Genomic DNA, 20,474 nt, shown 5'->3' with positions numbered 1-20,474 from the left:
CTCCAAAACGTCTGTTAGTCTATAAGGTGCCACAGGATTCTTTGTGAGAAAGAGGAGTATTGTGGTCTGAGCATGGGCTGCTCCTGGACCTGCTGTGGCTGAAGAGCAGCCAGCCTGGCCCCTCGCTGGGGCTGTATCTGAGATCCGCTTTCCCCTGTCCATCAGGTGTCTGGAGTGGGCTCTGCTCCGGGGAGTGCGAGAGGTTGTGATGCATCAAAGAGAAGGTTGATGTTTGGCTTAGTTGCTCGTGGGGGCTTTTTCATGCTAGGTCCTCCCCAGGGCCTCTTGCCCCAGGTGGGGAGCAGCAGTCGGGCATGGGTAGCACAACCCACTCTGTTGTTACAAGAGTGGCAGAATGATGACATCACAACTGTCACCTGCAAATCCGAATCCCTGCGAGCTCCATGCTCGACCCATCCCTGACCTGCTCCCATCTGGCTTCGCGTAAGGAGACTCCTCCCTGGTGTCGGGGGAGCTGCTGGGTGGGGCTGTGGCTCCATGACCACCATCTCCCTCCGGGCCTCTGCCCCTGCAGGGTTCACAACTCCACGCAACTGTGGGGTGTGTTCGGCTCCCTGATTGGCGATCAGCCTGGGAGGAGCAACTTCCATGGGGCCTGAGATCTGGCGAAAGGCACCCAGGCCTCCACCTTGAAATGCTTCCTAATCTGACCCTCCCATCAGAAAGTGCCCTGGCACAGTAATTCTGACTTTGGTCCAGCCGGTGCCCCTTTGCCCCATCTTCCACCAGTGCAGCCAGTGGAAGGAGGAGATGGGCTCTTCCTCTGGTCACTGTAAGGCCGTTTCTTTACCTGTCTCGCTCTGAGCGGCCCCTTTGCTTGGCAATCTGGTGGAGGCAAACTGAGCTTATGGGGGATGGTATGGGGAGCCAGAAGCAGGCGTGTGGAAACTTGAGGTGTGATACTGACATGGGGCTGACTGCTAATTAATTGGCCTCCTGGCTGCATGTCGATTTCAGCTCTTCTAACCATCCCTGTGCGGTGATCTGAGGACAGCCTCCCCTAGAGTGCACGAGCCCAGCGTAGGGGTACGTCTGCAAGGGGGCGGGGGGATGCAGGAGTGGGAGATCTGGCTAGTAGGTACAGGGCTGCACTGCATTAAATGCGCCAGTGCAGTCTGGTGACATTGGCTACCAGGTGCAAAGTGACCCATAAAGTGGAGCCAGCCTGCAACCGCTGAGGATCGTGGGACACGGTCGTGGATAGCTGGCTCTCTCCCCAGTGGAAATGTGCACATGATGTTGCACGGCTGTCATGGTGATGTCACTGGAGGAAGTTGCCCCGGGTAGGCATGGATCGAGTGGCATGATGCTTGCTACCTTGTCTTTTGCTTCCTGTCCAAACAATCAAGCAGCATCCCTGGCTGGCACGCAGCAATAATCGGCAGCTGCACTGCACCCCAGCCTGGGAGGTGACTGCATTTCAGTGCCGCACGAAGCCATCCTAGCTCTGGGGAGGGGATGCTCAGTTAATGTTTGCAGTGCCCTTTGAGATCAGTGGTGCCAGGTGGTGATAATCAATACGGTCGTGCCCCGGGGTGAGAGGTACCGGAGTCTTAGCTCTGATACACATTTTGGAGAGGGTTAGTTTCTTTCCCGTACTGGAGCTGAAACACCCTCCTATCCCGTGCGTGGTGCGGATCGTAGACACATCCCTTCCTGTGCTGGACCCCACCAGGTGGCTCTGGCAGTCAGCACCACCACAGGGAGGTTGCGGAATCTATTTCCTAGCAGGAACCCACCCTCCGTCAAAGTCCGAGACCTACCATGATAGTGAAGGTTTCTGGAGATAGATGCCACTGGAAGATTCTGGCCTCTGACTTGGCAGTCAATAAACTGGAGCACTTGCCCCCTAGATAGAGGGAAGGAAAACTCCCAGGGGGAGGAGGCCTTGAGCAAATGGAGGAGAATGTTAATCTCCCGATAAGGGGCAGCTAGCGTGGTGGGAGCGCATGAGCTCCTCCAAGCCAGAGTCTTGTCCGTGAGCCTCTGTATCTCCCACCCCACCCCCTGCCCTGTCCTCACTGAATGGGGCCTTGGGTCATCCGCCAAGCGCGATGGTTGTTGAGGTGGTCGGGGGCGGGAGGGCGAGGGGCGTTGAAGGAGGCTCCTTTTGAGAAGTGGTTTGTTGCTGGCAGACTTTGCTCCCCGCTGGGCTGGGCTGACAGAGGAAGCGAGTGGCTCTTTATCTGATTGGGGAGCTCAATGCAGTCCCGAGGTTGGGGGGTTAGGGAGCTGGAAACTCAGCTGGAGAGCTGCACCTGGCACTAGGCTGCTTTGATAAAAAGGTGATAGTGCAGATAATGCCGAGCAGCAATAACGGCCGCGAAAGCTTTCAGCGAGATGGATAAAAATCAATATGCCAGGCACTTTGATTTATAGCCAAAAATAATAGGACTTTTATACCCGGTGATTGATTTATTTGATGTTAATCATCCTGCTTATCACCTGTATTAATATCGCCAATGCCGGTGACGTCACCCAGGGGCGTTCTTTATGGCGCCTATCGATTTGGGCTTTGCAATGGTTATCCGCCCCGGACGTGAAGACAAACATGCACTTTGGGCGCTAATCTGTCGCACTGTCATATGCAGATAGGCTTATCGGCACCATCTTTAACAGCAGTTAATGGAGAAAATAATTGTTATCAAGTTGCTATGTAGACGCCACAAATAGAGCCATGCTGGGAGCTGTATTTCAACAGGCTCCCTGACATGGGGCCCTTGGTGGGATGGAAAGGTAAGGAAGTGCCTTCCCACAGGTTCCCTCAGGCTTCTGAATGTTAATGAGAACTTCCAAGTCCACAGTGAAGGAGAAAGGGGTTTATGTCTCCAGATGCTCACCCGCCCTTGGTATGTCTCTTTGCATGTGTCGCATGCTTGAATACTCCTCTGGCGTGACTTGAAATTTGCAAAAACCAGCACTCAGCCAGTCCCCTCTGTAGCAGAGTGAAGACTCGCCGGCACAGCGCCTCCTGCTAGTCATCTTGGGAATTAACTTTTGTCCAGCCCAGAGCGTCCTCTGCAGACCAGTGTCTCGCCTGTCTTAGGGCCCCGTGTCCCTCCCAGACCCTGGTCCCCCTTCACCTCAGGGTTCTGCCCTCTGCAGTACTCCCACTCTGAGTCTCCCCTCCCTGGGGAACCCCCAACCCTCTATCCCCACCTTGCCTCAGTGGCTACTGCCAATCATCATCTAGCCCTCATTCTCTGGGGCAGACTGCAATCTGTAATGGTCACTCATCACTGGACCAGCTTCCTCTCCCTACCCCCAGGCTACACCTCTGTAGCCCTAGTACCCGCTTTGGGCCTTATCCAAGGCTCCCCATCTCCTCCTGCCTTTCCCCAGCACTGCTCTGTTTCCGGTACCCTGCTCCCAGGCAGCCAGGTCCTTCTCTCTCCACAGATAGAGAGAGAGTCTGACCCAGGTCCTCCCTGAGCCCTTATACCAGGGCCAGGGGCACCTGGTCGGGGCATTGCCCCAGCTGTGGCTGCTTCCCTTTACTCTCAAGAGCGGGGTTACCGTCCCGCTACACTCTCCGTTAGCTGAAGGCCTTGCTCCCACTCGGTTAGTGTTGCGCGATATCCCTCTGCTTAGGGCAGATGGCTGGAGACCGAGGGTCAGGTGTTGGCTACGTGCCATTGCACAGTTGCGTTAGTGGGCAGTATCTCGCTGGTTGCACATATGCAACTGATCACCATTCCCAGAGCATGTTTTGCTGATACAAATCTAAAAATCTGCTCCGAGTTGCTCTTAAATCTACAAATGCCAACTCTTCCTGCCCTGCTGCTCCCACCTCCACCCCCACGCGCATCCCTTCTCGCTTTCTTCTGTGTTGGCAATGCTCTGCTCTGGATCTACGATGAAGTTCCCTTGCATGCGTGGATAATACGAGTCCATTCCAGGTCCTTTCCCAGTCAATCTGCCAGTGCACCTCAGTTGCCCAACCCCCCCTTGTTACTCTAATCGTATCTCCCAGGCCACTGCTCACCACACCGCTTTGCCAGTACTCCTCTGACCTGGGTCCAGCTCTCCGTCGTGTTCTAGCCGTAAGACCCCATTTCACTTGCCCCATACGCAACAATGCTGCTATGTCAGTGGCTGCTGCCCCTGCAGGACTCTCCCGGTACACTGGAGTCTTTACCTGGGGCACATCCGCTGTTCAACTACCAGCCCCATCAATTTGCACAGCAGCGGGTTGTGTATGGACTAATGCCCCCTTGAGAAGGGTGTCAAAAAGGCTGCTGTTCACTTGTTCACAGCTAGGAACCCAGGAGTCCTGGGTGGAAAGGCTTTCTCCTGCTCGCATGCACTGGGGATGCCTGCAAAGTAGACAAGAAGGATTGGGGTTCCTGGCTTGGTGGTATCGTAATGCCGAGGAGATCCCCATGGATCAGGCGCTAGGTGCTTTACAAACCCAGAAGAAAACCAAAGTGCCTGCCCAAGCAGCTTTCAATCCAAATACAAGGCAAGAGGCGACTGATGGAGATGGGCCAATGGGGGAGCATGAGAAGGCCAGAATGACAGGCTGTGGTCTCAGCGCACCTTGGTTAGTTGTCAGGCTTGGTTAGTCGTAGGCTTCGCTGCAGAGAGCCGAGGCTGGAGGAGGGATTTGAAGGGCGAGGATGAGGTGGCTTTGCAAGTGTTTACAGGAAGTTCTCCCCAAGCGCGGAGAGCAGCGTGGGAGAAAGAACAGAGGGGCTCGTTTGAGAAGGTAGGAACTGGACAATGGAGGCTGGCATTGTGGGCTGGTGGGGCTTGAGCTTCGAGGTTTTGGAAGTGAACGCGAGATGAGTAGGGTGGGGAAAGGCCTGCAAACGGGCCGTGGAACTCTACTCCGTGAAGAACATCCTAGGGCTTTGCTTGCTGTTGTCTCCCGTTTGTGGTGGCCCTTTTCCGGTGGTTTTTTGGGCTGGCAGAGGAGTCCCCAGCACGGTGGGAAGTTGTATCTGACGTTCCTTTTAAGCTTGTACGACATGGTAACAGGGCGTTTCTTCCATTCCAGAAGCAGAGTCCAAAGAAGCCTCGGAAAGTCCGAAGGAGTCAAAAAACGAAGAGCCTGGAGAAAATCCGCAGGAGCCAAACCCATGGACTGGGCCAGGTAAATCCCCCCCGTCCCCAAAACGTGTCCTCTGCCCCATCCTGAACCCTGCGGGGACACCCTGCATCTTAAAGGAGGGAGGGCTCAGCAGCGTGTATCTCCACGGTTTCGTTTCCGTGCTGTCCCCGCTAAGAAGCATGGCTTACACTGTCTTCCAGCTGAAAAACGCCATGGCTGGAGCTAGGATGGAGGCAGCAGCCATCCTGGCTTCCGGGTTTGATGGCTTTGACCTTTCTCTCTTGCTGCTCATTGTCTCTGGGCTCTTCTGTTGTTGGCCGGTCATGTATGACCAGGCAGATATATGAATGTCTTGAATGTCAGTGTCTTCCCAGGCCATTTGCCTTTCAAAGGGCTCCGTGGAGGCGGCTGGGAGCAGCTTGGCCAGCCAGTGACCTTTTGAGAAGAATGGGCACCAATGTCTCAGGAGGTCTGTTCACACAGTGACACTGGGGTGATAGCTGGAGGGGGTGGGGAAGCAGGTGTGCAGTCTCCTGAAGTCAACAAGGAGACCTGAATAATGTTACATGGGGAGGAAGCCCCACCCCCGCAACACAAGCAGATTTAGTAGTGAGTGGGGCAAGTTACAAACTACTTGAATGTGTGGCCCAAGAAATGTGGGCGTTGAGAGAAATATAGCACCAATGGTGTATTTAGCCATTGTAGGCAGCAGAGACTCAGGATCCGAGCACCACCAAACTTCCTGCATCTGAAGGAGGGGAGAGGGTTGGACTCTGAATCCCAGATCCGAATGCCACATTTGTCCCCCCAATATTCCTAAATTCCAAGGCCAGAAGGGACCACTGTGATGATGTGTCCCATCTCCTGCAGAATGCAGGCCAGAGAACAAAGGAAGCTCAGGCGGTGGCCGAAGCCTGGGATTGAAACAGGAGCTGCATTCACTCCCCTGTTTTGTACCTTCAACTCATCTGTGGTGTGGCTTGCAGGCTTTGTTGCCTCCAGCCTCAAAACAGGTGCCATTGATCCTAAAAGAGGCCCAGAGCAGGGTAACAACGGAGATTGGGGTCTAGTGGGACCTGTGTGTGATAGAATATTACAAACCTCAGGATTTAGCAAGGAGAAAGGAAAGAGCCGGAGGGGACCCGGGTCCTGGCCCTGGCCCTTAACAGAAGAGTATGGGGTCATTTGATGACATGGTGAAGGACAGTATATTTACCACTAATAGGACTAGATGTAAACTCAGCCAACCTGTGGAACTCACTGTTGCAGGAGAGCAGGGACCTGTACTACAGTTGCTTTTCTTTCAAAAGGGCTTGAATAGCTTTTAATTGTTTATTATTTGTATTAACGTACTGCCTGGGTTATAACTGCATGCTAATATCATGCTGAAGATGCTTGGATCTCCATTCTTCAGGGTGAGAGCTAAGTAGCATGTGGTGTCAGGAAGGAGGAGTTATTGATATACAGTGTGTAAGGTGATCCAGGGATAACGTTTTTCCTTTCTTCTGGAAAAAACTATCCGGCGCTGACCGCTATGTGATTGCATTTGCAATACCAGCTCTGGCCATTGGTCTACATTCCTACGCAGTCACAGTGGGGCTTTGATAGCATCATGGCAACCACAAGAAGAGAGCTAGAGTGGTTAGTGATGTTATCAAAACCCCAAGAAGTGTCTATAGCCGTATATCGCCGTCTTCCTGTCTTGTCATCTCTGTGTTTTGAGTCTGAGTGTCTTTGCGTGACGGCTGCCAGACAATACAGTGCTGTGCATGCTATCTGGGCCCTTGGTGGACCTATCGCTGTGGTATCTAGAAACCAAAAGGAAGACACAGTCTTTTCCCAAGGAGCTTACAGGCTCGTCTTGGTAACGTTTGGCCATGGTGCCCAGGTGGAAGGTTCCTCCCCCTAACCCCCCAAATCTGGGCGAGGATCGCTGTAGACCTGAAACGTTAACAGACGTGCAGTGTGTGTGGATATCCTCCTTGCGACCGAGAGGTGTGTCTTTGCTCCCTGCATGGACTGAGGCAGGGGGAAAGACCTAGCTTAGAAAGACCTAGGTGAAAGTTAGTGGGGGTGTGGCTGTAGTTCATCCATTGAAGGAGATGGTCCCTGTGTTTCCTATCCTACCATTCAGCTGTCCTCTTTGTAGGTCAGTTTAAGTCTCCCTTATACTCCCCCGTGCGTCTGGGCGCCGCTGGCAGTGGTGTCACACTCCTATCTAGCGGAGCTGGGTGGGATGGCGGGGCGGGGGCGAACCGCTGCAGAAAGAGATGTCTACATGCATCTGAAGAAGTGGGTATTCACCCACGAAAGCTCATGCTCCAAAACGTCTGTTAGTCTATAAGGTGCCACAGGATTCTTTGCTGCTTTTGCAGAAAGAGAGACATTGGGGTTGGGTTTTTAAACAAGGAGAACTGGGTTTCCCTCCCCACTCGGCTTGAGCCCTCATTGCATGCTGGGAAGGTGTGACTTTGAGGCTCGATTGCTGCCGGTTTGACTTTGAATCCCATACCCTCTGGGGAGAAGGGCCTGTGAATCCCTTGGCTCTGTGGCTCTGCCTGCGTGTGCCTTATTTAATGGAGGCCTTCCTCCCTTCCCTAAGTACCACCCATGGCAAAGACCAGCTGCTGAAGGAATGGCTTCCAGCCCTGGCTTAGGGCTGCCTAGCTAAGGGCCAGATTGGAGATTGTCCCGGCTCTGCTATCAAAGCAGCATGGGAAATACCGAGTGCCAAGGCACATGTGCAGCTCCCATGACCCCGTCACCAGTGGCTTTGCCTCATCTGGTGAAATACCCACTGGCAACAGGCCCCGTGGCACTGAGCAGGCCCCATGCCAGGGCTAGCCCTGCCCATCCCCTCCCAGGGGGCAGACGCTCCCCTTGGTGCAAAGCAACCAGGAGTGTGAGTGGAGTGTGGAGGGGCTGTGCCAAGAGTGGGGATCAGTTCTGTCACCTTCCCTCTGGGGCCATGCCCATTGGGGATGAGAAAGGCCTGGAAGAGCGCTGGCCCCGTCTCTTGACTGGGGCAGGAGAGTTAACCAGCCTCCTCCCCAGCATGAATCTCTCTGCTGTTTGCTGCTGATACTGTCAGTGGTCCCCTCCCTCCCCCTCTTCCCCCGTTTAAACTCATCAAGGAAGGGAAATGTGCTCCAGTTGATATCCCTGGCCCTTCCTGGATGCGTTGGCAGGAAGTATCTGTGCGGCTTCCACTTCACCAATCTCCTCTTTATCTGCTCCCTCCCACCCCGGCCCTTTGCCCTAGTGACCATGGAGGAAGGCGGAGGAGAGATGACGTGATGTATTCTTTCTCTCCGACCTCTCATCCTCATTAGCCTAATTGCTAATAAGCAGCCTCAGCCCTGGCAGCTCTGCCTCTTCCTTTTGCAGCACTGCTTCCAGCCAAGCAGCTTCCCCGCTTCCTAGCCCCCATATTCAGAGCTCTCCTCTGGTTCACTGGTCGCCTGGTGGAATGAACTGGGAGGCAGGTGAAGAGGTTGCGGGCTGAAGCAGCCTGATCAGGACCCCTCCAAGCCAGGGAATAAAAAGCAAAGTATTCCTATTCCCTCCCCATCCCAGCAGTCGGCAGTGCCAGGGAGATAATTATGGGGTTGGATACTTAATTTAATTGGGTTACTGTGATAGTATTTTTCATAATACCTTAAGTAACTTCATCTCACTGCTCAGCATCCCTTAGGAAGCTGGGAGGTCAAATCTCCCAGATAATTTTCTTCCACAACATGCCATGGGCAACCTGGTAGAGTTACCTGCGAGTCCATCCTGGGAATGCTGTTTTGCGACGAGGTTGCTGGCTGGTGCTGAGCCACTCACCTTGGGTTTGTTTTTGTAGGGTTGCGTATGAGTCCTGAGCAGAGTGCCCTGGCTTGTTGGCAGAACTGGGGGCTCAGAGCAGTGTGTGCACGCGCATATTTGCGGTTAGCGGCTAGAGCGCTTGTTACTTTTATGCTGGGAGAACGATCCACAGTATGATGGGGCTGCCTGTACTGGCACGGGACGAACCGAATGACCCAGGAATTCCCGTCTAGTTCTGTGTCCCTAATTACGCTGCGTGCAAACTGATCGATCCAGCATCCCTGCCTCTGTCACTCTCCAGCTGCCTGAGAGGCTGAAGCAGCAGTGAAATAGAACAGACTGCACCGCCCCAGCTGTCCCTGTGTGTTGTCTTTCAGTCGGCTGAAGGTGTGCGGGGAAAGTTGTGCCGCTTTTTTCTCTCCCTCCCCTGCCCGCGCCAGAGTGAGTTATTTGCATTCTATATGTAAAAGAGATTTTATTATCGCCTTCTCCCAGCCCATCTCTATTCTGGTAATTGGAGTGATATTAATTTCTGTGTGGCTGGGAGTTGATGGCAGTCCGGCGATGCTGGAGCGATAGGGAGTTCCTTTCGTGCTAACCGCCGCGATAGGCCGTCTATCAGCCTCCGTGCAGGCACTGCACTTATCAGGAATAGAACTGGCAAAAAGGGAAACTTTGAGCAGCCTGAATTTTCTTTTTATCTGGCAGGATCCGCCATATGTCAGCAATGGCAGCTGTGAAGATGCAGTGTGGGGGGGAGGGAGCGGCTTTGCTCCCAGACGCTTTTCTTTGTGCCTCTCTGGATCTCGCTTCTAATCTGCTCCGGTGAACTTCCTTTGGGGATTGTGGGGCTTGGCGGGGGAGGGGATAGGTGTATCTCTGTATTGCCTGGAGCTGCATGGGGCACTTGCTGTGGCAGCATCACTTTCCCTCTGGGATCGTCTCGAAGGAGGGAGGCAAAGAGGCTAGGTAGCTCGCCGTCATGCCTCACTTGCTGACTCTCAGCCGCCTCTCAGTGACAGAGGAGGCTCTGCCTGCGATGCTAAGTCCTGGGGGACGACCGGTGTATGAATTTATTTTGAGGGAGGCCGTGTAACGGAATGACTCCCTTTAAAGGAGATGCTGTCGGGTGACTCCACATTGCTGACTGTGACCGAGCTTGGCTTGGGAAGCCCCCGAAGAACCGATCTATTTCCAGGATTGTTTTAAACGTATCAGTTCATGGCTTGTGTAACTTGGGGGGTGGGGGGAAGCAACACGTTTTTGTAGGGCCTACAGAAGTGGCTTCCACTTTGCTCTGGGCACAAGCAGCTGGCTAACGAGGCGTCCACGTTTTAAGCAGTGGCCCCCTTGTGTAGGATCATGGAATCCTGAGTGAGGAAAAGGGCTCGTTCTGTGCCGCAGACTGCCTGGTGATTGGCCACTGATGTGGAGAAGAGATGGCTTGGCCCTGCTGCATCCATGTTGGGAGTGTCTCAACTCCACCCCTTGGGCTGGCTGGACCTTGCTGCCTGAGCTCCATCTGCCTAAGAGTGTTTCTCCTCTCACCCCTGTTGGCTTAACAGACCTGGGCCTCCTGCACACATGGCCACCGGGTGACAACCCAATCCTCTCCCCTCTAACATGCCACAAGGGCGTCTTGAGCAAAGGCGGGCTGCAAGCCTACATGTTGAGGGCCATACGTGTAGCTGGCCCCGCCATCTGCATGGGCAGCTAATGACACCTGTCAGACTGGCCACACCCCCATTCTGCGGAGGCCAGTCTTGCTAGAGATGCAAAGGTTTCGACCCCCACTTCCTTGACTGGCACATGCCAAAGAGGGGCATGATCCAGCTCAACTCAAATTCGTGTGTGTGTGTGTGTGTGTGTGTGAGAGAGAGAGAGAGAGAGAGAGAGAGAAATTTTGGCTGCAGAGTTGAGATCCGAACTCCCAGCATGCAGGGCAGATCAGATCTTTAGGTTAAAGAGAGCAAGCATGAACACTTCCCTGCATGCTCTTTCCCTCTCTCTCTCCCCCTCCTCCCATTTCTGTGTAAAGTTTGCCCCTTGTTAGGAATTCACAATTGTCACTGCAGTAGCACCCGAAGCGGTACATAGACTCATGAAGACATAATCAGTATCACCATCCCCTAGAATTTAAGAGATCCCATAAAATCATGTGATGGGCTTTAAAATCAAGGTTAGTTTTTGAAGGGGAATTCCTTTGATCTCCCTTCTGATTTTTGGTCCTTTGGGGTGCTCTTGAGGGACATTTTCAAGCTTCTCTATGAAACCATGAGACCTGGAAACTTGCCCTGTCTTTTGAATGAAAGCTGGGCTTGCCAGAGACATAGGAGTGGAAGGGACCTCCTGGGCATGAAGTCCAGTCCCTGCTATCTCAGATGATCCCGTTCATAAATGTATCCAACTCCACCATCAAGCTGGGGGGTTGTTTGGGAAGCTGTTCCAGAACCTCACTCCTCTGATGGTTAGAAGCCTTCTAATTTCCTGCCTAAATTTATTCATGGCCAGTTTATCCCCATTTGTTCTTGTGCCACCATTGTCCTTTAGCTTCCGGGGTTGTTCCCCTCCCTAGTGTTACCCCTGCTGTGTTTACAGAGCGCAATCTGGTCCTCTGTGTTTGGCTGGGCTAAATAAGCTAAGCTCTCTTAGCGTAGGTCGAGGCCAGGTCTGCAGACTCAGACTTGCACTAGTGCAGTGGTTCTCAAACTAGGGCCACTGCTCGTTCAGGGAAAGCCCCTGGCGGGCCGAGCCAGTTTGTTTACCTACCGTGTCCGCAGGTTGGGCCGATCGCGGCTCCCAGTGGCTGCGGTTCGCTGCTTCACGCCAATGGGGGCTGCAGGAAGCGGCGCAAGCCAAGGGACGTTCTGGCCGCCCTTCCTGCAGTCCCCATTGGCCTGGAGCGGTGAACCGTGGCCAGTAGGAGCCGCAATCGGCCGAAACTGCCAACATGGCAGGTAAACAAACCAGCCTGGCCCGCCAGGGGCTTTCCCTGAACGAGCGGTGGCCCTAGTTTGAGAACCACTGCACTAGAGCCTGAAAAATAGCTGGGTCAGTGTTCCTGCTTCTTCGGCTCTGAAGCCCGACGCGGAGGTGGATCTCAGAGCGGGAACATCTATCCGGCTGTTTTTAGCGCCATTGTACAAGCCCAAGTCTGTAGACCTGGGCTCTGAGACTCTCTACTGCGGGGTGGTTTTGCAGTGTAGACGTATCCAAAGTCTCCTCCCCTAAGATCGGCTCTCCGTACCCCTGGTCATCCTAGCAGCCCTTCTCTGCACCTGCTCCAGTATGTGTTCCCCTTTCCTGAACGTGGCTGGCCGGATTAGTACACATTTTCCACGTGAGGGATGGATTTAAAGCCCTGGCTCCCGGAGAGAAGTAAAACCCTAAATATCACCAGACTTAGTGATAGAATCACACGAGTGGGCAACTCTGTGCTTCCAGCCTCCTCAGGGTGGATTTTCCCCCACAGCCATTCAAGGGTCCCAGAGATTCCATTTGAAGGGGCCGTGTCAATGCATTGGATCACTTAGTGTGAAAGCGATTGAAACACCCAGCGTGCTTCCCCCTGCTGGTGTTTATCTCTTTGCCTCCACACCTGAAGCCAGACTGGTCCGTTTCACTTCCTGGTTCTGGTGCACTAGCACAACTGTTTCCAGCCCTGCAGGGGTTAAACTTGCTAGTGTCCCTTTAGCTTGTCCCCTTCCCCCTCTGCCACCTGCTCATCTGGCTCCATTTTTGTTTGTCTATGAAGCAGAGCAGCTGCCAGCAGAGGGGAAGCCTGGAACCTGACCTGGTGCAGCTGCCTCTGAAGTCTGTAGAAGTTCCCCATTGAGACCGCACAGGATCAGGCCCATCTCTCCCCTTCTGCATGTGCCCCGACAGGTTCATTTCTTGCTGGCCTCCCTTCTGCTGGGGAGGAAAGACCCCCCTTCCCTCCCACAACACACACACTCTCAGTGGTGGCTGGCAGGGGTGTAGATTTTTCCTTCTTGCTGGAAGACTGATCCAGGGCCCATTCCTTGGACTCGGGTGGTCGTGCTTCGTATGGTCAGTTTCTTATGGCTCTAGGGACCTGGGGCTCTTCCGTGAGACTAGATCTTCCATGTCCTTCATTCCTCTGTGTCTAGGCACTACCCCTCTCCCATGCCCCCATTTGGATTTCTCCCACTCTGCACCTCCAGTCTCCTTTCTGGTGTGCCCCGCACTGTTTCATTTCTCTAACCCGGTAGCACCCCCTCCCATCCACTCCCCCGGGGCTGATGGAGCGCCCAGCACTGGGCTGTAGACTTCTCTGTTCGTTGGGGGGACCCCTGCACATGTCTCCGTGGTAATCTCTCGCATGGGTTGTGTGGCGTGCCGACTGAGCGTGAAAGGCAGGGGAGAAGGAATATTTTTATCTTTGAAATGACCTTGTTCGCTGGAGGTGGCTGGCTGCTTAAAATTCTGATATGCAAATAGCTGATAGCTATAATCTATAATCCTCAACTTGGGAGCGTTTACAGAGGTACTGTGCCGTTTAATTTTCCTCCTGTTTTGTAGGCTGGCTCTTGCGCTGACCCCAGTGCTACCTACTCAAGTCCTGACTGGCCAGCCAGTTTGTTGCCCATTTCAAAAAGAGACCCTCACTTTCCTGCCCCCCTCCTCTTAGCATAATCCTCCCACCATGAAAGTGGCTTCTACCCGGGATGGGCAAGTGCCTTCACAAATTGCTGCCTTTGATCACTAAGGCTTAGCTTCTAGCCAATCCCAGGAGAGAATAAGGTGCATGAGTCTGTTTTATGCTGATTTCAGATTCAGTAGCCCCCTTCCAAAGGATAAGATGCTCTCACCCTTCCCTTCCCTTCCTTCCTACCCTGGTCCTCTGAGGCACCATGCCCAAGACTGCCCCCTTGCAGAAGCTACTTTTTTAAATTCCTTGATACCCCAGAAGGAGGCACCATTCAGAGATTTGAGCTGCTGGAGAGACAACCCCCATCTCTTTGGCTTTATCTGAGTTGTGCATGTATGTTTCAGTATGAACGCAGCAGGCTGGGGTTCCACTGGGGCTCGGCCAGCGGTTCAGGGATAGAGATGCAGTCCTCATGCATCCATAGCTGTAGCTAGATGCTAATCCAGGCCCTGCATCCAGTTGGCTGGAATGTGAAACCCTTCTGGTTCTGGGAGATCCGGTGCACTAGTGATCAGACCCCCAGAGTAGGCCAGCCTGTGAGTGTCTTGTCCCTTTCCTTGGTCCGTGAGCATGTACTATAATATTATGGAGCACCATTGGTGACTCCATATCAGCAGTGTAGCTAGCTTTAGATATCCATTCTCACTACACCCAGCTTCCTTAAATCTTTTTACTGTTTGTGATTGGCTACGAATAGTGCACACAGGTACTCATCCCTAACACACGCAGTCGTTTGCCAGCTTCTGGTCTTTTCATCTCCACCTGTCGTCCTTTGTCTTCCAGTTGCATCTCTCTTTGGGGCTGGAGCTGCCACGTACTGGGGGGGGAGTTTTTTCACTGAGTCTCGTCCCTTCCTCCTAACATCTGGTTAATCTGGGTTGTAATCTAATCTGAATGAGATTCTTGTCAGAAATGGCATTGTTCTGCCACGGAGCGCGGGTCGCTGCGCCTCATTATAACCAATGATATCTGTTACTTTAGTCTAAAAAACAAATGCAATTCCTAGACCAAACCCTTCAAGAAAGATGTAAATTCACATCCTTGATTGCAGCGAAAAGCCTCACTGGCAAATTCGTGGTTTTTAAATTGCCACCAACAGCCTTACTCTGACTCTGTAATGTCCTCTGCCTCCTCCACCCTGCGTATAGCAGTTGTAATAGCCCCAGATGACCTTCCCCTTCCCCTTTTGATGTATATTGGTACCACAAGAGACTAATTACCCAATTCCCTTCCTGCAAGGATTCAGAAACTCCACTGTGAGATTGCTTCTAGAACCAAACCTCCAGGTACCTGTCTCGAGGGAAGTGGGTGAGAGTTAAGGTTGTTTATGAAACAGTAGCTATAAATTTATTTGGCTGTCGGTTTGGTTCTCCAAGGTTTGGCTGGGATTCTGGTATCTCCGAAACGTTCCGCTAGCCTCTTTCTGTAGCCGGTGTGCTTCTGCACAGCCACAGCGTCAGAGTTCTTAGCTAAGTAACTTGTCTGGGAATTGCTGGTGCGTCTGGGGGAAAACCACCAGAGCATCTGGTTCAGGCATCAAGGTTGGGGAGGAGTAATAAGTTCTTCCCCTCATGCATCACCAGGCGAAGCTCTTTATTGGCAACCTTCTGCAACCCAGGCTAGCTCAATGTCGGAGTATGGTAGATTTACTGTAGCAATGGCTCTGCTGCCCTATTCAGATCTGATCTGTATCGACTGAACTACAGACTGCCAAGCCATAATAGTGATTTAGGGACGGTGAGTGTCTTGGCGACTGCAGGGGCTCTATAATTAGCCTGAAGAGCAGAGAGATGGCCGCATACAATCTCTTGCTGCACTGGCACTTGGCTAAACGGATGCTGTTGCCATAAGTCATACTGGGAAACCCCAAATTCCTACTGGAGTTACTGAAATTGCTTTAGACCACACTGATTAAACTGCACAGGCAAACCGTCGCACGCAGCCGTGCAATGGAAGTGTGTACGTGGAGTTACCAGAGATGCACATGCAGCCTGGGTAGCTGCATGTCCAAATGGCGAGGGCGCTACCTAATTGGCTCTTTGCACACCTCGGGTACACACCCTGTCTACCTAGTCCCGGTAGCTGCTATTTGCACATGCAAATGAGTTCACTTTTGAAACCCCGCCCCTTAATCTCTCAAAATCCTTCCACGGTTAACTTGTGCTTGCAAACGTTTTCTTTTTAAAAAATTTTGCAGGGTGCTCGGCTTGGACAGTGAAACTAAGCTCCTTGCTGCTTGTGCCCTGGTGTGATGGGGATGACATTCCCTGCCCCCTACACCATCTCCCCTCCAGTAGCCCACATTATTTTCAGTGCCACTTTTAAAATCTCAAATGCACTATTTATTTAGAGGCGGGGTTTACAAACCTTTTCCCTCCCCCACCCTTTTTTTTAAATGTTCTAAATCTGAGTCTTAAATAGTTCTGTAGTGTTTCTTTATGGGAGGGGGAATTTAGTTCTTCCCAAGACAGGCCTCTGTTTGCTCCTTAGCCCCCCCATGGCAAGCTCTCTCAGCTGTGCCGTGAGTAATCTGAAAGGCAAGCTGGTCCCTCTTGGAGGCAGGGGGCACTGGGGAAGTGTGTCCAGCGGTGCAGATGAGAAATAGGGGAGGAAGATTGAAGCGTGCTAATGTCCCAGCTTGCTGTCTCTCAGGTGTTGAATGGAATCATCCCATAGCCCAGACTCTAGCTCGAAGTCTCTCCAACAGCTGGACAGCAGACGGAGAAGCCTCTGGGAAGTGGAACCATATTGACTAATGTTCTCCCATCTTCACTGGCTTCCTGAGTTTTGTGCTCTCTCTTCCCTGTCTCCTTTGCTCCTTTCCCAGATGTGGCTGGGAGGAGAGGCTGGGACAGGCTCCTCCTGCCCTCTCAGCTGCAGAGGGGCCGGGCAGCAGCTAGGAGGGAATCTTCCTGGTTCAGCCCCCAGCAGAGCATCTTCTGGCTTGAGAGGTGGCTGGAGGGTGGGACGAGAGTGGAGATCGGCATCTGGTCGGGGCCCAAGTGGAGCAGGCAGGGGGGTGGGGGGAGAGGGAGCTGGTTGCCATAAGCCTGAGGTCTCTCCCCTGACAGCAGTGGCACACCCCTTTCCCTGCACTGCCTGGGGTGTCCTTGTGGCCCCCTGCTGCTGCAGTGCTCTGAGCCCGGCACAGGAGCGATTTATTCAAGGCTATTACGGGACCGTCTCCCATGCAGGGCCGATCGATGCGCCATCCTTCCGCTGAATAATGGGTGCGCTCTGCAGCTAGATCAAGGTACCTGCCCTTCATCATGGCAGCCTTTCGGCCCCCACAAATACCATTCAGCCCTGTAAAAACGGAGAATTGAAAACCTCCACCCCCTCCTCCGCCGCCGAGCTATAACTCTGCCCTTTATGGGCTCTTGTCTTTCCGTTTGGTCCCCATCAAAGATTTAAGTATATCTGCAGCCTGTGGGCCTTTTAACACTGCCTCGTTTATTTGGTTTTATTTGCCTCTGTCCCTGGGTGCGCAGTAAAGTTTATTCACTGTTAGTTATAGAGAGCTGGGGTAGCACGTTCCCCAGTGCAGCTGCCTTGAGAGTCCCGCAGCTGGGAGCCAGCCGGGGCGGTTTGTTTGCAGGTGCCAGAATTTATTTCTGCCTCCTAAAGATTGACCTGGAATTAGCAGGTCTGTGTGAGAACTTCCAGGCAGAAGGTTGGAAATGCAGCCACTTCTGGGGTGGAACGCGGGAGCGATTTGAAAGTGCACTGGAAGGCAGTGGAATGGCGCAGGGCAGGAAGTGAAGGAGAAGATTGTATCAGACTGAACATGCAAGCAGACAGAGTGGGGTTGGTGTAGAAAAGCAGGGTCTGTGAAAACTGCCACAATGGTAGGTAGGTATTTGTGGCTCAGTTTTCCATCTCACGTGGAAGCAAGCCCCTGCCATGCTGTGGTACGCCGCTTGCCAAGTTGGGTCTTTAGATCAGCATGGACCAGAGCGGGCTGCCCCCTCACCCCCACTGAATCAGAGAAGTTTCCTTCATCTCTTTGAAAGGCTCCCAGTGAGCAGCCCAACCCCGGTTAGCTTCTGTTCTTAGGCTAGTCCCATCCGGACGCTGAGGAGGGTTTGTCCTTCGCAGTGCCAGCTTCTTGGCTGGGTGGGGAGGTAGCCCCGAGAGCCATCCCATTTCTGTGCCTGCTGGAAGCCCGTGTCTCTCAGGTGACACGGAGCATGGCTGTGCCTACCCCCGGCGGGGAGGGTATAGAAATCCCCATTGGGCTGTGATGTTCTGACGTCTCTGAGCAGCCCCAAAGTGGTGGGGTCCAGTGGCAGGGGACGCCGGCTGCTCCCAGAAGGGGGTTTGACTCCATGTAGCCCAGGGACTCTCAAAGCACAGGTCTGAACAGCAGCTACTAGCCCGGGGAGGCTAGCCTGGGCCCAGCTTGTGCTGTGTCTGAGGCCGGCACATGGCTAGCGCCATGGGGCTGAAGGAGGGGCACAAGCAGGGGAGTCACCCAGCTCACTCTGCAAAGGGCAGCCCTTGGCTGGTGGGTAGCTGCTGTGGGCGGTGACCGGCCTACAGCCAGTGATCCTGAGCAGCCTTGCTGGAGCACTTTAGCCGTCAAGCCCCCTGCCCCTGTAGTGTCCTGACCTCTCCTGTTGCCTTCCCTTTCCTTTCGCTGCGGGCTGCGTCTAAAGCAGTGGCTCTCGTCCGCCCCCTCACTGGATTCATTCCTGCTGCCCTATGCCCAGCCCATGCAATACCAATCCCTCAGCCCTGCTGCGTCACCTCTTTATCACAGGATCGCCAAGCCCTTTCCAGATGCGGCCGAGCCTCACCCCACCAACCAGGGCATAACAGCCTCCCATTGCAGGGCCGGGAAAGAGAATGAATCAACAGGTGGTGACTTGGTATGCATCAGGGAGCAGGTGGGAACCGTTGCTAGAAATGGAACCCAGGAGTCCTGCCTGGCTCCTAGCCCCCTGCTGTAACCCCTGAACCCCACTGCCTTCAGCACAGAGCAGTGGAAGTATGTGTGTTGGGGGGGAGAATAGCCACATTCCCATTTATAGAACCCCTAAATGTGGGAAGGTCTGATCCCTCCCACCCCAGTGAAGCTTCCCAGTTCCCTATAGCACCCTGGTCCCTCGCTGTGTGGGAAGGGTGGGGTCACTGTCACTAATTAAAACTGCAAACTCTTCCCCCCACCCTTTTTTCTCCACTCTCTTGTTCAGTTGTGTTTATCTGCACTGTGACTCCTGTCTGTATAATCTCTCTCAGCCTGGAGTCTGTGTGCAAACCTCAAGGTTTATTATCGGGCCAAGCAGGGCCCAGGGAGGCGGGACGGCCTGCGCTGATGGACAGGGCCAGGAGAGATCCTCCCGATTAGTGCAGTGTGTGTGTGTGTGTGTGTGTGTGTGTGTTTTCCCTTCCCTTTGGTATGTGTGGGTGGGAAAAATTATTCCAGCTATTTTCCTTTATCACTTTGAGCTGAGTTTAACACCAACTCGTTCTATTTGTTTTAGATTAACTGGCTTTGGGGGCGGGGGGAGGCAGCACCTGATCCTCTGGAACTCGCCTGGATCCAACACGCACATGGGCCACATGCAGCCCTCCGCCCGTGGCCTCTGGCACCCTGGTGTGTCCCCTGCACCGTTGATAACTCTGCTTGCTGCTCTGGCTCTGTGCTGGTGACACAGTAGGGGGCACTTGTGTGTCTGATCCTAGTCCAGCACTAGGGGGTGCTGTGCAGCTGGAGGTGCGCTCCTTCACCTGAGTTCCCAGCCCCTGTGGGATCATGGAAGACCCCCAAGGCACATCGGTGTTTAGCCCCATTAACCTGACTCAGTCCCAGCCCTGGTCGTTACATTGACCTTCTATGATCTGAGCCAAAGCTGCTAAACTTCCCCCTTGGCAGCGTCCAGCCCTGAACTGTTGTGTAGTGTGGCTGTGAGCTGTGAAGCAGCTGCCACGTTCCAACCCAGAGGTGGCTGCGAAGCAGTGATGGGTGAGATGTTTGTGGGCCACTTTGGAGGTGCTGTGGGGGAATGACAGAGATGATGCAGGAGCTGGGGGATGAACCAGTAGACCTCCGCCTCACATTCCCATGTGAAAACCAGGAACAGCGCTTCCTGTAGCAAAGTGCAGGGAGATCCTGGGGAAAGGGGGAGAAATGTGAGATAAGGGCAGGGTGCTGAGAGGACTCGCTAGGGCCTTCCCTTCCTTAGATTCCCCTGGCTGCTTGTGTGTCTGGTGTTTGTTCTGGTGGCAGACTGAAGTCAAGGCCGCATGGTGCCTGGCGCTGCACAGACAAACAGTGGGAGCGAGAGTCCCAGCCCCCAAGTGCTTCCAGTCTAAACAGACAAGACTGATAGATGGACGGAGGGGAAACTGAGGCACAAAGCAATCACTTGTCTTGCTAAATATCACCCAACGGGTCAGCAGCAGAGCCAGGAATAGAACGCAGCTGTCCTGGCTCCCAGTTCTGGTGTATCACCTACTGGACTGCACTGCCTCTTTGATAATGTTTGATGCTGGATATCTTTCTGCTACCCCTCCCCTGGAGTAACATGGGATGGGGAGGGCAGCTGCGGACCTTCACTGGCCAATTCTCTGCCAGTCTGTACCAAACAGGGAAGCTCTCGTCTGCCATTGAGGGGCCTGTTACCCACATATGGGGTCATTGCCCCATCTAAGCCTGTTGGGGGGGGGAGGGCCCCAGCACAGCTGGAATGACCTTCCCTGCCCCCAGGAAAGTATGTAGTGGCATTGTGGTGTCCCTTATGGGGCCAGCTGGGAGTGCCCAGGCCAGGGTTTCACCACGTACCAGCGGGGATGTTGTTCAAGCCGCTGCCAAGATCCCAGGTGCTGGAGACCAGGGAAGGCCAAAGGGCTGTTGCCCTCCCCCCTCACGCACATTTTTTAAACAGGAAGGCCATCCCCCCGTGGCCCCATTTT

The 20,474-nt window shown here is 53.7% G+C and overlaps 1 protein-coding gene across 6 annotated transcripts in view; it reads left to right on the top strand.

The window, feature by feature from the left end:
- The window catches only part of ZFPM1 (zinc finger protein, FOG family member 1), a 135,690-nt gene that overhangs the window by 55,801 nt on the left and 59,415 nt on the right, over positions 1–20,474 (top strand). For all 6 annotated transcript variants that reach the window (XM_050922586.1, XM_050922584.1, XM_050922589.1 and 3 more), the window contains one exon: positions 5,021–5,116. In XM_050922586.1, the coding sequence (XP_050778543.1) occupies positions 5,021–5,116 (96 nt within the window). The remainder of the gene's footprint in view (positions 1–5,020; positions 5,117–20,474) is intronic.

Source organism: Gopherus flavomarginatus, chromosome 14 (assembly GCF_025201925.1).
Source record: "Gopherus flavomarginatus isolate rGopFla2 chromosome 14, rGopFla2.mat.asm, whole genome shotgun sequence".
In the NCBI taxonomy this organism is placed as follows: Eukaryota; Metazoa; Chordata; order Testudines; family Testudinidae; genus Gopherus; species Gopherus flavomarginatus.
This window is presented reverse-complemented; position numbering and strand designations above follow the sequence as displayed.